The sequence below is a fragment of the Petromyzon marinus genome, chromosome 79, assembly GCF_048934315.1.
Source record: "Petromyzon marinus isolate PM22_M1 ecotype Great Lakes invasive population chromosome 79, UKy_Petmar_22M1.pri1.0, whole genome shotgun sequence".
Taxonomy (NCBI): domain Eukaryota; kingdom Metazoa; phylum Chordata; class Hyperoartia; order Petromyzontiformes; family Petromyzontidae; genus Petromyzon; species Petromyzon marinus.
Genome location: NC_133745.1, coordinates 21,500,606 through 21,515,727, shown reverse-complemented (window position 1 = coordinate 21,515,727; position 15,122 = coordinate 21,500,606). Strand labels below are relative to the sequence as shown.

Sequence of the window (15,122 nt, the reverse complement as noted above, 5' to 3'; positions counted from 1 at the left end):
TAATTAAATGTACCGTACTCGTAATGGGAGAACTCCACGACTCCAGGAAGTGGCACCGAAGCTTGCCACAGCGTAAGAGACCGTGCTGATTTACAGCCAGCGTGAGTTGAGCGTGGACAATTAAGAGCCAAGCCGAAACATAACATATAAAAGAGAATGTTTTAAAACATGTTTTTATTTAATTTTTATGATAGAATATAGTATTGTCATCAATATGACACAAGTATACCACGTTTGCAGTCGATACCACATTGGAAAGTGGGTAAAAATGTAGTGACAAGATTTGAGGATACGACAACAATAACAACAGGCAGTGAATTTTGATTTAAAGCTTTTGTGACTGCAGTAATTCATATTCTTAGTTTTTTCGGTAAAGTCACGTTGAAGAGAAACAACAAAATAATAAAATATATATTAAACAATAAAAAATTCTCACCACGTTTCGACCATAACTCAAACGGTCATCTTCAGGTGTGTTGGTTTGCATACATTTATTTTTAAACGGCGCATTTATTTATTTATTAAAAAAACGTTAGCGCCACGCGCAGCGATTTGGCAGTTTACCCAGGACTAGTCCATCTATATTCTGAAAAGAGAAGGGGGGAGACAATTTTTTTTATAATGTATGCTGTCTGAAAGCCACTGTAAGCGTGAACAATCAATTAAGAACTGAAATGGTTTATCAAATCTTTCCAATGATTGCTAAGATAGAATCCATCTTCTCGGTTGAAATTGTCTCTGTGTTTGTATATGTGGATAGCCTCATGAACGAATCTCTCATGGTAGCCAGATGGCTTGCAAAGAACCTCTGTCTTGGAGAAGTCAATGTCATGTGAGCCTACTGAATTATAACAGTGATCTGCCACGGCCGAGGTGTTGGTCCTACCGTGTTTTAGGTCTGATAGGCTTTCTTAACCATAGTGGTTATACTGCTCTTTTGTGATGCAAAAGTCACTTCACCACAAACATAGCAGACGTTATCTGCTTTGTTCACACAAGTACGAAGCATCTCTGCTCACTTTGGCGAGACAAAAATCCGTCACTTTGCAAAATCAAATACTGGCAAATAGAGAACACGATACTGTTTGATTGCTAGAGCTGATCTAGGGCAATTTGTTCAGCAGAGCGATGCAAGCCTAGTTATGATTGCATCATCCATGACTTCCAAGAATAGCACGATGCAATTCATGTCACGTATGATGAAATACCAAGTTCAGATTGCATCATTCATTGTCTTGCTCAAAAAGCAAGAACTGTCCAAACCCAGTCATAGATTTATTTATAGATCCAGCCAAAGATGTAATTCAGTCATTTCTGGTTTAAATTGAGATCCCTTCCCTTTATAACTCACTTATCCTCAGCCATTCCCACGTCAAGGGTTGTATATACTGACCCAATAGCATATCGTGTAAACTAGAGCCAATCAACAATTTTAAGCATAATTTTCATTCTCTGTGACCCAGAATAAGTAAAGTTGGACTACATTTATTTCGGAAGAATTTTGGCTGTAGATCGGTGTGTCACAGACCAATTCAGACCTCACTGGCAAGGGGCCATCCATTTGGTACGCACGCAAAAATCTGTCAAAACTTGATCCCCTCCCACCCTCCCCGCACGCACGCGGACTTCTAACACCCCCCCCCCTGAATCCTATACAATGGCCGATATTTAATCCACGCAGAAACGATCAAGGATGAATAATATTAACGTGTTTAAGCAAACAGATAGTCCACCGCCGGACTATCTAACTCATTTGAAGGCCAATGTAGACAAATTATTATCGAGGCTTCACCCCCCCCCCCTACCCTCCCAGTTTCCTATGCGTTCATTGTCAGTATACCCCCCCCCCTACGCAAGCGTACGCATTTGGGTTAACCCCGCCAACCCCCTCCATGCGTAGGTACTAAATGGATGGCCCCTAACCACGTGGCACTTATAAATTTCAACGATTATCCTACAAAGTCCCATCACAAGAAGAAACACAAATAGATAAAACAAATATGGACACTTTTTGCCCGTATTGAAACGGCTGTGCGCTATATGGACCTAAAAAACTCAATTTCCCCTGTATACGATTACGGGGTAAACCGTATGGGTTGTGACAATTATGCTACTATACACTACACTAGGATACACTACACTATACACTACACTGCGATACACTACACTACTATATACTACACTTTACACTACTATACACTACACTATACACTACACTACGATACACTACACTACTATATACTACACTTTACACTACAGTACACCACACTATACACTACACTACGATACACTACACTACTATATACTACACTTTACACTACTATACACTACACTACTATATACTACACTTTACACTACTATACACTACACTATACACTACACTACGATACACTACACTACTACATACTACACTTTACACTACTATACACCACACTATACACTACACTACGATACACTACACTACTATATACTACACTTTACACTACTATGCACTACACTATACACTACCGATACACTAAACTACTATATACTACACTTTACACTGCACTATACACTACATTACTATACACCACTATACCACTACACTATACACTACACTACTATCAACCCCTTATCAGTGCCCTACCTTATCACTGACCAATTCAGACCTTACTGGTCACCCCGTGCCCCTTATATATCTCAACGTTCATCCTACAAAGACCCATCACAAGGGAGAAACACAAACAAATAGATAAAAAAACATATTTTTTTGCCAGTATTGAAGCGCTTGTCCACCGTGTGGACCTGAAAACTCAATTTCGCTGCACAAAAACATGGGGTAAACCGTATAGGTTGACACAGCATAAGTTCATCTTCTTTGGTTCTTTCGGTAAAGTCACGTAGAATGAGAATAAAATAATAAATTGATAAAATAAAATAACACAATAATATTCTGAGAATATTATTGAGAATATTATTGTGTTATTTTATTTTATCAATTTATTATTTTATTCTCATTCTACGTGACTTTACCGAAAGAACCAAAGAAGATGAATCATTGCAGTCACGAAAGCTTTAAATCGAAAAATACAGCATAAGTTAATAAGGCGGCAAATTATGAAATATATGGAACTGGCTTTACTACCCGTCTTCGCCCGGGACTTGGATTCACCACGCCCGGCCGCCTTTGTCTCCCCAGTGGCGATGTTCACACACCGCACCAGTTACTCGTTTGGGGCTGAGTCGACCTAGGGGAGCCCCAGGACCGGTTGAAATAATCGTCACCGGTGGTGGCCGTGAGCGGGGAATTGAACTCGGGTCGCCGGGTTCCTAGCGCAGCGTAGCGCTAAGCTCTATGCATGCGCGGGTGACATGACAGATGTGACGTCACAGCTCACTTGCCGTGCAAAAAAAATCTCTGCATTATAAGTCTATTTTTTTAAAAATAATTTTTGCACGGTGTACAGTCTGGAAAGTAACCCACATGGCAAATTTGAAGTTTGTTGCATGTCGGGATGTACGCTAAACATTTTGAACAGACACACATCATCACAAATTTCCCTTTTTTCATATAGATGTAGTGTTGTAAGGACGAGCAGACTTCTTTAGGAGGCACACTCTGTTTATTGTATTTCCTTATACAACGCTTAACACACACAGAGGGATATTCGGTCCCCTCACCCGATACCCTAGGGAGGTACAACCTCCGGACTTGGCGGGACTCTCACGTCTACCGCTAACCTCCTTGATACCTAAGGAGGTACACAACCTCCGGACCTCACACGTCTACCGCTATCCTAGTCCTCCGGCTAGGACCTAGGGGAGGCTATCTGACCCACCGCTGGCCCGGTGGGTCCTGACCACTGGGTATGCCGAGCCTTAGCTCTTAGAAGGGCTGGGAGGCTGGTCCAGGGTCCTAGCTAGGCTTCAGCCCAGTCTTCTATCTTCGTGCAGGGAGAGAACTCCCCGAGGTCCGTTGGGTCACCCGTCTTATACCCCTTCGTGGCCAGGTAGAACCAATCATACATTCCCACGTGGAACCGTCTGATTGGTTCGCACCAAACCCTGGCCACGATCCGTTTCACCTCGACTGACCCCAACCGTTGTACCCAGGGGTAATGCTGCACTGCCCTGGTGGCAACGCAGGTTACGCAACAGCGCGTAGTTAACACCTCTACATAGATATAAATATACACGCACACGCGCACGCTAAGTGGAGAGCAATCCAGCATTACTGGTACAATAACAAGAGCGGTGCATATTAATTTATTTTCAGTAGCTTACAATAAAAAAAATACAAATAAATGAATGATATGCCCCCCCTCGATTCCTAATGTGAGGGACGAAGCAAAGCTCTGCCCCCACCACCACCCCCCTCCAAATATAGAAGTCAAACTCGGCCTATGGGAGGAGGGGTGACGGTAGAGGAGTGAGTAGGGGGTAGGGGAGGGGGTCACGGTAGAGGAGTGAGTAGGGGGTAGGGAGGGGGTCACGATAGAGGGGTGAGTAGGGGGTAGGGGAGGGGGTCACGATAGAGGGGTGAGTAGGGGGTAGGGGAGGGGGTCACGGTAGAGGAGTGAGTAGGGGGTAGGGAGAGGTAGGGGAGGGGGTCACGATAGAGGGGTGAGTAGGGGATAGGGAGGGGGTCACGATAGAGGGGTGAGTAGGGGGTAGGGGAGGGGGTCACGATAGAGGGGTGAGTAGGGGGTAGGGAGAGGTAGGGGAGGGGGTGACGGTAGAGGAGTGAGTAGGGGATAGGGAGGGGGTCACGATAGAGGGGTGAGTAGGGGGTAGGGGAGGGGGTCACGATAGAGGGGTGAGTAGGGGGTAGGGAGAGGTAGGGGAGGGGGTGACGGTAGAGGAGTGAGTAGGGGATAGGGGAGGGGGTCACGATAGAGGGGTGAGTAGGGGGTAGGGGAGGGGGTCACCGTAGAGGGGTGAGTAGGGGATAGAGAGGGGGTGACGGTAGAGGGGTGAGTAGGGGATAGAGAGGGGGTGACGGTAGAGGGGTGTGTAGTGGATACACATTCAGTCACCTTGAAACCAAACAACTCACCACGAATGACCCCAAAATAAAAGATAAAAAAACCCTTTAATGCCTCGACCCCAAATCATCCGTGCCCCGGTTAGTTGCATCAACCCAACAACACATTTTTTCTCTCTCTCTCTTATAAATCTCTCTAAACGCAGAAGCCACACAACCTCCAGTAATGGAACCCACAAAGACGGCCGCGGGCATTCTGTAGAGCCATGGCAGATCTGGAGAACGCCGTCGCATCCACTGCTCAATGAATGCCACTCCACAGGACGCTGCTCATGCGGGCTATTTGACAATGTTTGACCGTGCGTGTTAATGCAGTCTGGAGCAGATGTGGGCGACAGAAAGAGTGGGGGGTGGAGCGATGGTTCGGAGATGGGGGGGGGGGGGTTGGGGCAAAAGCGGAAACTATTGTCAGATATTTACTCATCGCATAATCTCCAAAACCAAACCGAGACAATTTTTTTTTTTAATCTGTCCAGGTGTAAAACCTCACCGAGCTACTGCAGATTATTTTGTCAGACGCGACCTGTTCCGTCGCAGAGGATAGCAGCTCAACAAAGCGGCCAATTTAATCTTCGCGTGGAAGTTTGTAGCGGGCATCCGAACGCTCTCGAACGCATGAAACCTCTCTTCATAATTCCGTGACAAAAAAAAAAGAAATCAAAGAGGCAACAAGGGAAAACCAAACCTTGCTCACTTGCTCACTCGGACGTTTGACTCGGTCAAGCACCTCGGTGGTGTTGGGGGGGGGGGGGGGGTGGTGTGCGGTGGTGTCCACGTCGACAAATCCGACGCGCTTAGCCGCAAGGCGCCTTCAGTCGGGGGCCCTGCGAGGATCCTTCTACCTCGGCTCATCGACCCCGGCGGCGGCGACGGCGGCAGCAGCAGCAGCAGCAGCCAGTTGTGTCTGCCGCGCCCGACCCGGGGAGCCGTTTGCAGCTGCCGCCGAGCGTTCGATGAGATGTCCTGGTTCAAGAAAATAGCTGCGCTGGGCGTGTGCTTCTTGGTCGGCTTGGCGGTCAGCATCAGCTTCATTCGCGTGAAGGTGTCGACGGGCCCGCCGGCGACGCGGCACCTCCAGATGCCCGACATCGGGGGACCCCGATTCCCCGTCGACTGCGAGGCCGTCGTCTTGCGGGGCGACGTCGACGACGTGGCCTCGAACGCGGCGCTGCTGGCCCTGACGGTGGAATTCCGGAAGGGGGCGAATCTCGACGAGGGCGGCCTGCTGAACGCGACGCGCGACTGCGCCGCCTTCAGGCGCGAGCGGCGCTACCTGGCCTCGCCGCTGAGCCGCGAGGAGGCCGACTTCCCCGTCGCCTACTCCGTGGTCGCCCACCACCGCGTGGACATGCTGGAGCGGCTGCTGCGCGCCATCTACGCCCCGCAGAACCTCTACTGCCTCCACGTGGACGCCAAGTCGCCCCGGGCCTACCAGCAGGCGGCGCGCTCCCTCGCCGCCTGCTTCCCCAACGTGTTCGTGGCGCGCCGGCTGGAGGCGGTGGTCTACGCCTCGTGGTCGCGGGTGCAGGCCGACCTCAACTGCATGCGCGAGCTGGCGGAGCGCGCCGCCGAGCGCCCCTGGCGGTACTTCATCAACCTCTGCGGCCTCGACTTCCCCATCAAGACCAACCTGGAGATCGTGCGGGCGCTGCGGGCGCTGCGCGGCGCCAACAGCTTGGAGTCGACGAAGCCCCCGGGCTACAAGAGGCGTCGTTGGGAGTATCGCCACGAGGTCGAGGGCGACCTCGTGAGGCTCACGGACGTCAGGAAGTCCCCGCCGCCCATCCCGTCGCCGGTGTTCGCCGGCAGCGCCTACATGGTGGTGACGCGCGCCTTCGTCGAGCACGTGCTGAGCGACCCCGCGGCCCGGGCCCTCATGGAGTGGTCGAACGACACCTACAGCCCCGACGAGCACCTGTGGGCGACGCTGCAGCGGATGCCCGGCGTGCCCGGGGCGGCGCCCTGGCACGACGTGCACGACGCGACGTGCCTGTCGGCGATCGTGCGCGCCGTCAAGTGGTCGGCGTTCCAGGGCGACGTGGCCCAGGGGGCGGCCTACCCGCCCTGCCGCGGCGCCTACGTGAGGCAGATCTGCGTCTACGGGGCGGGCGACCTGCCGTGGCTCGTGCGGCAGCGGCAGCTCTTCGCCAACAAATTCGACACGGCGGTCGACCCCGTGGCCGTGCACTGCCTGGAGTGGTACCTCCGCAACAGGGCGGTGAAGTGGGCGGACAGGATGCAAAGTGAATGTTCGTATTGGGATTGAGCTCGTTCCCCGCTCGACGGAATTGTGCTCGTGGTGTGTTTTTCTTTTGTCGCGCAGCCTTGGTTGAGGACGTCGGTACAATGCCATCCCCCCGGGTAGTTTGAGGACCGTCAATGAGATTTTAAGTAAAAAAAATAACAATAAAATAAATCTGCTTTTTAATTGGTATGTTATACTGGTGCAGCAAACCCATCCTTCTCGCGGTTTTGTGGTTTCACGGTAAACATTTATGTTTCACCGATGGCGCCACCTTGGCTCGACCATTCGTGTTTGACTGCGAAATTCCAGCTGTGCGGTGTCGTAACTGCGCTGCTCGCGATGACGCTGCCGTGGAAGAACCCAGGCAGCGTCGTCCTGTCTCCGCCTTGCCTCCCTCCGCCTTGTCTCCCTCTGCCTTGTCTCCGCCTTGTCTCCCTCTGCCTGGTCTCCGCCTTGTCTCCCTCCGCCTTGTCTCTGCCTTGTCTCCCTTCATCTTGTCTCCCTCTGCCTGGTCTCCGCCTGGTCTCCCTCCGCCTTGTCTCTGCCTTGTCTCCCTTCATCTTGTCTCCCTCTGTCTTGTCTCCGCCTTGTCTCCCTCTGTCTTGTCTCCCTCTGTCTTGTCTCCGCCTTGTCTCCCTCCGCCTTGTCTCTGCCTTGTCTCCCTCTGCCTTGTCTCCCTCTGTCTTGTCTCTGCCTTGTCTCCCTTCATCTTGTCTCCCTCTGCCTTGTCTCCGCCTTGTCTCCCTCCGCCTTGTCTCCCTCTGTCTTGTCTCCGCCTTGTCTCCCTCCGCCTTGTCTCTGCCTGGTCTCCCTCTGCCTTGTCTCTGCCTTGTCTCCCTCTGCTTGGTCTCCCTCTGCCTTGTCTCTGCCTTGTCTCCCTCCGCCGTGTCTCCCTCTGTCTTGTCCCCGCCTTGTCTCCCTCTGCCTTGTCTCCCTCTGTCTTGCCTCCACCTCGTCTCCCTCCATCTTGTCCCCCTCCGCCTTGTCTCCCTCCGCCTTGTCTCCGCCAAGTCTCCGTCTCGTCTCCCAATTGACCAATCGGGGCTCACCAGGTCACGCGGCGTTCCCAGCCTCCAACGAGGAGTCCAGGAGGAGTCGGCCGTACACCGCGATTTGCCTTCCCGGGAAAAAATCGCCTTGCGGACGAATCGTACTTTCATTCTCCACATCTCCCGTGCACGTCACAGCCAACACTTGAAAAGTACGGATCGTGTCTTTTTGACGTTGATACGCGCTTTTCCTTGTTGAATGTTTGGGGCTTGATGTCGGGGGGGGGGGGCGGGGGCAGCGGCAAGCTTGGCAAACGTTTCAAAGGGGAGACGTCTGTTTGGCCAAAAAATAATAGTTCAGAAATCCGCATCGTACGCAGAGATACCCGTGGAGGGACGCGAACGGAGCGGTGGCACGGAGCGAGCGTGCAGCGAGATGACCAACACGCACACTCTGAACTTAAATGAACAAAGAATGACGATGGAATAAACGTACGTCTATTGAAAAAAAAGAAACGCAAAAATGTTGTCCTCCGAGGTTATTCTTCAACAATACTGCGTACTTTTGTCGTCAACGTAGCGTTCCACAGTGATCCATTCACAAGGCGTATATAAATATAAAAAAGATAATTATCTTTGCGTTGAGTTAAGTTTAAGATTAAATTATTAAACAAACAAAATAACCGGTGTGCCCACAAGCGGGACAGACAAAAAAGTCACAGGGAGACAGCCAAAGAGTCTCAAGGAGACAGCCAAAAGAGTCTCAGGGAGACAGCCAAAGAGTCTCAGGGAGACAGCCAAAAGAGTCTCAGGGAGACAGCCAAAGAGTCTCAGGGAGACAGCCAAAAGAGTCTCAGGGAGACAACTAAAGAGTATCAGGGAGACAGCCAAAGAGTCACAGGGAGACAGCCAAAGAGTGTCATGGAGACAGCCCAAAGAGCCACAGGGACACAGCCAAAGATTCTCAAGGAGACAGCCCAAAGAGTCTCAGGGAGACAGCCAAAGAGTCTCAGGGAGACAGCCCAAAGAGTCTCAGGGAGACAGCCCAAGGAGTCTCAGGGAGACAGCCAAAGAGTCTCAGGGAGACAGCCAAAGAGTCTCAGGGAGACAGCCAAAGACTCACAGGGACACAGCCAAAGAATCTCAGGGAGACAGCCAAAGATTCTCAGGGAGACAGCCAAAGAGTCTCAAGGAGACAGCGAAAGAGTATCAGGGAGACAGCCAAAGAGTCACAGGGAGACAGCCAAAGAGTGTCATGGAGACAGCCCAAAGAGCCACAGGGACACAGCCAAAGATTCTCAAGGAGACAGCCCAAAGAGTCTCAGGGAGACAGCCAAAGAGTCTCAGGGAGACAGCCCAAAGAGTCTCAGGGAGACAGCCCAAGGAGTCTCAGGGAGACAGCCAAAGAGTCTCAGGGAGACAGCCAAAGAGTCTCAGGGAGACAGCCAAAGACTCACAGGGACACAGCCAAAGAATCTCAGGGAGACAGCCAAAGATTCTCAGGGAGACAGCCAAAGAGTCTCAAGGAGACAGCGAAAGAGTCTCAGGGAGACAGCCCAAAGAGTCTCAGGGAGACAGCCAAAGAGTCTCAGGGAGACAGCCAAATAGTCTCAGGGAGACAGCCCAAAGAGTCTCAGGGAGACAGCCAAAGAGTCTCAGGGAGACAGCCAAAAACTCACAGGGACACAGCCAAAGAGTCTCAGGGAGACAGCCAAAGAGTCTCAGGGAGACAGCCAAAGAGTCTCAGGGAGACAGCCCAAAGAGTCTCAGGGAGACAGCCCAAAGAGTCTCAAGGAGGCAGCCCAAAGAGTCTCAGGGAGACAGCCAAAGAGTCACATGGAGACAGCCAAAGAGTTTCAGGGAGACAGCCAAAGAGTCTCAGGGAGACAGCCAAAGAGTTTCAGGGAGACAGCCAAAGACTCACAGTGAGACAGCGCAAAGAGTCTCAGGGAGACAGCCAAAGAGTTTCAGGGAGACAGCCAAAGACTCACAGTGAGAGAGCCCAAAGAGTCTCAGGGAGACAGCCCAAAGAGTCACAGGGAGACAGCCAAAGAGTTACAGGGAGACAGCCAAAAGAGTCTCAGGGAAACAGCCAAAAGAGTCTCAGGGAGACAGCTAAAGAGTATCAGGGAGACAGCCAAAGAGTCACAGGGAGACAGCCAAAGAGTGTCATGGAGACAGCCCAAAGAGCCACAGGGACACAGCCAAAGATTCTCAAGGAGACAGCCCAAAGAGTCTCAGGGAGACAGCCCAAAGAGTCTCGGGGAGACAGCCAAAGAGTCTCAGGGAGACAGCCAAAGACTCACAGGGACAAACCCAAAGAATCTCAGGGAGACAGCCAAAGATTCTCAGGGAGACAGCCAAAGAGTCTCAGGGAGACAGCCCAAAGAGTCTCAGGGAGACAGCCAAAGAGTCTCAGGGAGACAGCCAAAGACTCACAGGGACAAACCCAAAGAATCTCAGAGAGACAGCCAAAGATTCTCAGGGAGACAGCCAAAGAGTCTCAAGGAGACAGCGAAAGAGTCTCAGGGAGACAGCCCAAAGAGTCTCAGGGAGACAGCCAAAGAGTCTCAGGGAGACAGCCAAAGAGTCTCAGGGAGACAGCCCAAAGAGTCTCAGGGAGACAGCCAAAGAGTCTCAGGGAGACAGCCAAAGACTCACAGGGACACAGCCAAAGAGTCTCAGGGAGACAGCCAAAGAGTCTCAGGGAGACAGCCAAAGAGTCTCAGGGAGACAGCCCAAAGAGTCTCAGGGAGACAGCCCAAAGAGTCTCAAGGAGGCAGCCCAAAGAGTCTCAGGGGAGACAGCCAAAGAGTCACAGGGAGACAGCCAAAGAGTTTCAGGGAGACAGCCAAAGAGTCTCAGGGAGACAGCCAAAGAGTTTCAGGGAGACAGCCAAAGACTCACAGTGAGACAGCCCAAAGAGTCTCAGGGAGACAGCCAAAGAGTCTCAGGGAGACAGCCCAAAGAGTCTCAGGGAGACAGCCCAAAGAGTCACAGGGAGACAGCCAAAGAGTCTCAGCGAGACAGCCAAAGAGTCTCAGGGAGACAGCCCAAAGAGTCTCAAGGGGGACAGCCAAAGAGTCTCAGGCAGACAGCCAAAGAGTCACAGGGAGACAGCCCAAAGAGTCTCAGGGAGACAGCCCAAAGAGTCTCAGGGAGACAGCCCAAAGAGTCTCAGGGGGACAGCCCAAAGAGTCTCAGGGAGACAGCCAAAGAGTCTCAGGGAGACAGCCCAAAGAGTCTCAGGGAGACAGCCCAAAGAGTCTCAGGGAGACAGCCAAAGAGTCTCAAGGAGACAGTCAAAGAGTCTCAGGGAGACAGCCCAAAGAGTCTCAGGGAGACAGCCCAAAGAGTCTCAGGGAGACAGCCAAAGAGTCTCAGGGAGACAGCCCAAAGAGTCTCAGGGAGACAGCCAAAGAGTCTCAGGGAGACAGCCAAAGAATCTCAGGGAGACAGCCAAAGGGTCTCAGGGAGACAGCCAAAGAGTCTCAGGGAGACAGCCAAAAAGTCTCAGGGAGCCAGCCAAAGAGCAACAGGGAGACAGCCAAAAAGTCTCAGGGAGACAGCGAAAGAGTCTCAAGGAGACAGCCCAAAGAGTCTCAAGAAGACAGCCCAAAGACTCACAGTGAGACAGCTAAAGAGTCTCAGGGAGACAGCCAAAGAGTCACAGGGAGACAGCCAAAGAGTCTCAGGGAGACAGCCAAAGAGTCTCAGGGAGACAGCCAAAGAGTCTCAGGGAGACAGCCAAAGAGTCACGGGGAGACAGCGAAAGAGTCTCAGGGAGACAGCCCAAAGAGTCTCAGGGAGACAGCCAAAAAGTGACAGGGAGACAGCCCAAAGAGTCTCAAGGAGACAGCCAAAGAGTCTCAGGGAGACAGCCCAAAGAGTCTCAGGGAGACAGCCAAAGAGTCTCAGGGAGACAGCCAAAGAGTCTCAGGGAGACAGCCCAAAGAGTCTCAGGGAGACAGCCAAAGAGTCTCAGGGAGACAGCCAAAGAGTCTCAGGGAGACAGCCAAAGAGTCACAGGGAGACAGCCCAAAGAGTCTCAAGGAGACAGCCCAAAGAGTCTCAGGGAGACAGCCAAAGAGTCTCAGGGAGACAGCCCAAAGAGTCTCAGGGAGACAGCCCAAAGCGTCTCAAGGAGACAGCCCAAAGAGTCTCAGGGAGACAGCCAAAGAGTCTCAGGGAGACAGCCCAAAGAGTCTCTGGGAGACAGCCCAAAGAGTCTCAAGGAGACAACACAAAGAGTCTCAGGGAGACAGCCAAAGAGTTTCAGGGAGACAACCAAAGAGTCTGAGGGAGACAGCCAAAGAGTCTCAGGGAGAAAGCCAAAGAGTCTCAGGGAGACAGCCAAAGTCTCACGTGGAGACAGCAAAGAGTCAAAGGGAGACAACCCAAAGAGTCTCAGGGAGACAGCCAAAGAGTCTCAGGGAGACAGCCAAAGAGTCTCAGGGAGACAGCCAAAGAGTCACAGGGAGACAGCCCAAAGAGTCTCAAGGAGACAGCCCACAGAGTCTCAGGGAGACAGCCAAAGAGTCTCAGGGAGACAGCCCAAAGAGTCTCAGGGAGACAGCCCAAAGCGTCTCAAGGAGACAGCCCAAAGAGTCTCAGGGAGACAGCCAAAGAGTCTCAGGGAGACAGCCCAAAGAGTCTCTGGGAGACAGCCCAAAGAGTCTCAAGGAGACAGCCCAAAGAGTCTCAGGGAGACAGCCAAAGAGTTTCAGGGAGACAACCAAAGAGTCTGAGGGAGACAGCCAAAGAGTCTCAGGGAGAAAGCCAAAGAGTCTCAGGGAGACAGCCAAAGTCTCACGTGGAGACAGCAAAGAGTCAAAGGGAGACAACCAAAGAGTCTCAGGGAGACAGCCAAAGAGTCTCAGGGAGACAGCCAAAGAGTCTCAGGGAGACAGCCAAAGAGTCTCAGGGAGACAACCAAAGAGCCACAGGGAGACAGCCAAAGAGTCTCAAGGAGACAGCCAAAGAGTCTCAGGGAGACAACCAAAAAGCCTCAGGGAGACAGCCAAAGAGTCTCAGGGAGACAGCATAAAGAGTCTCAGGGAGACAGCCAAAGAGTCTCAGGGAGACAGCCAAAGAGTCTCAGGGAGACAGCCAAAGAGTCTCAGGGAGACAGCCAAAGAGTCTCAAGGAGACAGCCAAAAAGTCTCAGGGAGCCAGCCAAAGAGCAACAGGGAGACAGCCAAAAAGTCTCAGGGAGACAGCCAAAGAGTCTCAGGGAGACAGCCAAAGTCTCACGTGGAGACAGCCAAAGAGTCTCAGGGAGACAACCAAAGAGTCTCAGGGAGACAGCCAAAGAGTCTCAGGGAGACAGCCAAAGAGTCTCAGGGAGACAGCCAAAGAGTCTCAGGGAGACAACCAAAGAGCCACAGGGAGACAGCCAAAGAGTCTCAGGGAGACAGCATAAAGAGTCTCAGGGAGACAGCCAAAGAGTCTCAGGGAGACAGCCAAAGAGTCTCAGGGACACAGCCAAAGAGTCTCAGGGAGACAGCCAAAGAGTCTCAGGGAGACAGCCAAAGAGTCTCAGGGAGACAGCCCAAAGAGTCTCAGGGAGACAGCCCAAAGAGTCTCAAGGAGGCAGCCCAAAGAGTTTCAGGGAGACAGCCAAAGAGTCTCAGGGAGACAGCCAAAGAGTTTCAGGGAGACAGCCAAAGACTCACAGTGAGACAGCACAAAGAGTCTTAGGGAGACAGCCAAAGAGTCTCAGGGAGACAGCCCAAAGAGTCTCAGGGAGACAGCCCAAAGAGTCACAGGGAGACAGCCAAAGAGTCTCAGCGAGACAGCCAAAGAGTCTCAGGGAGACAGCCCAAAGAGTCTCAAGGGGGACAGCCAAAGAGTCTCAGGCAGACAGCCAAAGAGTCACAGGGAGACAGCCCAAAGAGTCTCAGGGAGACAGCCCAAAGAGTCTCAGGGAGACAGCCCAAAGAGTCTCAGGGGGACAGCCCAAAGAGTCTCAGGGAGACAGCCAAAGAGTCTCAGGGAGACAGCCCAAAGAGTCTCAGGGAGACAGCCCAAAGAGTCTCAGGGAGACAGCCAAAGAGTCTCAAGGAGACAGTCAAAGAGTCTCAGGGAGACAGCCCAAAGAGTCTCAGGGAGACAGCCCAAAGAGTCTCAGGGAGACAGCCAAAGAGTCTCAGGGAGACAGCCCAAAGAGTCTCAGGGAGACAGCCAAAGAGTCTCAGGGAGACAGCCAAAGAGTCTCAGGGAGACAGCCAAAGGGTCTCAGGGAGACAGCCAAAGAGTCTCAGGGAGACAGCCAAAAAGTCTCAGGGAGCCAGCCAAAGAGCAACAGGGAGACAGCCAAAAAGTCTCAGGGAGACAGCGAAAGAGTCTCAAGGAGACAGCCCAAAGAGTCTCAAGAAGACAGCCCAAAGACTCACAGTGAGACAGCTAAAGAGTCTCAGGGAGACAGCCAAAGAGTCACAGGGAGACAGCCAAAGAGTCTCAGGGAGACAGCCAAAGAGTCTCAGGGAGACAGCCAAAGAGTCTCAGGGAGACAGCCAAAGAGTCACGGGGAGACAGCGAAAGAGTCTCAGGGAGACAGCCCAAAGAGTCTCAGGGAGACAGCCAAAAAGTGACAGGGAGACAGCCCAAAGAGTCTCAAGGAGACAGCCAAAGAGTCTCAGGGAGACAGCCCAAAGAGTCTCAGGGAGACAGCCAAAGAGTCTCAGGGAGACAGCCAAAGAGTCTCAGGGAGACAGCCCAAAGAGTCTCAGGGAGACAGCCAAAGAGTCTCAGGGAGACAGCCAAAGAGTCTCAGGGAGACAGCCAAAGAGTCACAGGGAGACAGCCCAAAGAGTCTCAAGGAGACAGCCCAAAGATTCTCAGGGAGACAGCCAAAGAGTCTCAG

At 52.1% G+C, this 15,122-nt stretch overlaps 1 protein-coding gene across 1 annotated transcript; it reads left to right on the top strand.

The window, feature by feature from the left end:
- The first annotated feature begins 5,904 nt into the window (after positions 1-5,904).
- Positions 5,905-7,915, top strand: LOC116958534 (beta-1,3-galactosyl-O-glycosyl-glycoprotein beta-1,6-N-acetylglucosaminyltransferase-like). The gene has a single exon (XM_032981191.2). The coding sequence runs from the start codon at positions 5,982-5,984 to the stop codon at positions 7,287-7,289; it is 1,308 nt and encodes a 435-aa protein (XP_032837082.2). The 5' UTR covers positions 5,905-5,981; the 3' UTR covers positions 7,290-7,915.
- The last annotated feature ends 7,207 nt before the right edge of the window (positions 7,916-15,122 follow it).

Bases quoted from the DNA above. Each gene is read 5' to 3' on its own strand.
- LOC116958534 (XM_032981191.2), top strand. From the start codon at position 5,982: ATGTCCTGGTTCAAGAAAATAGCTGCGCTGGGCGTGTGCTTCTTGGTC.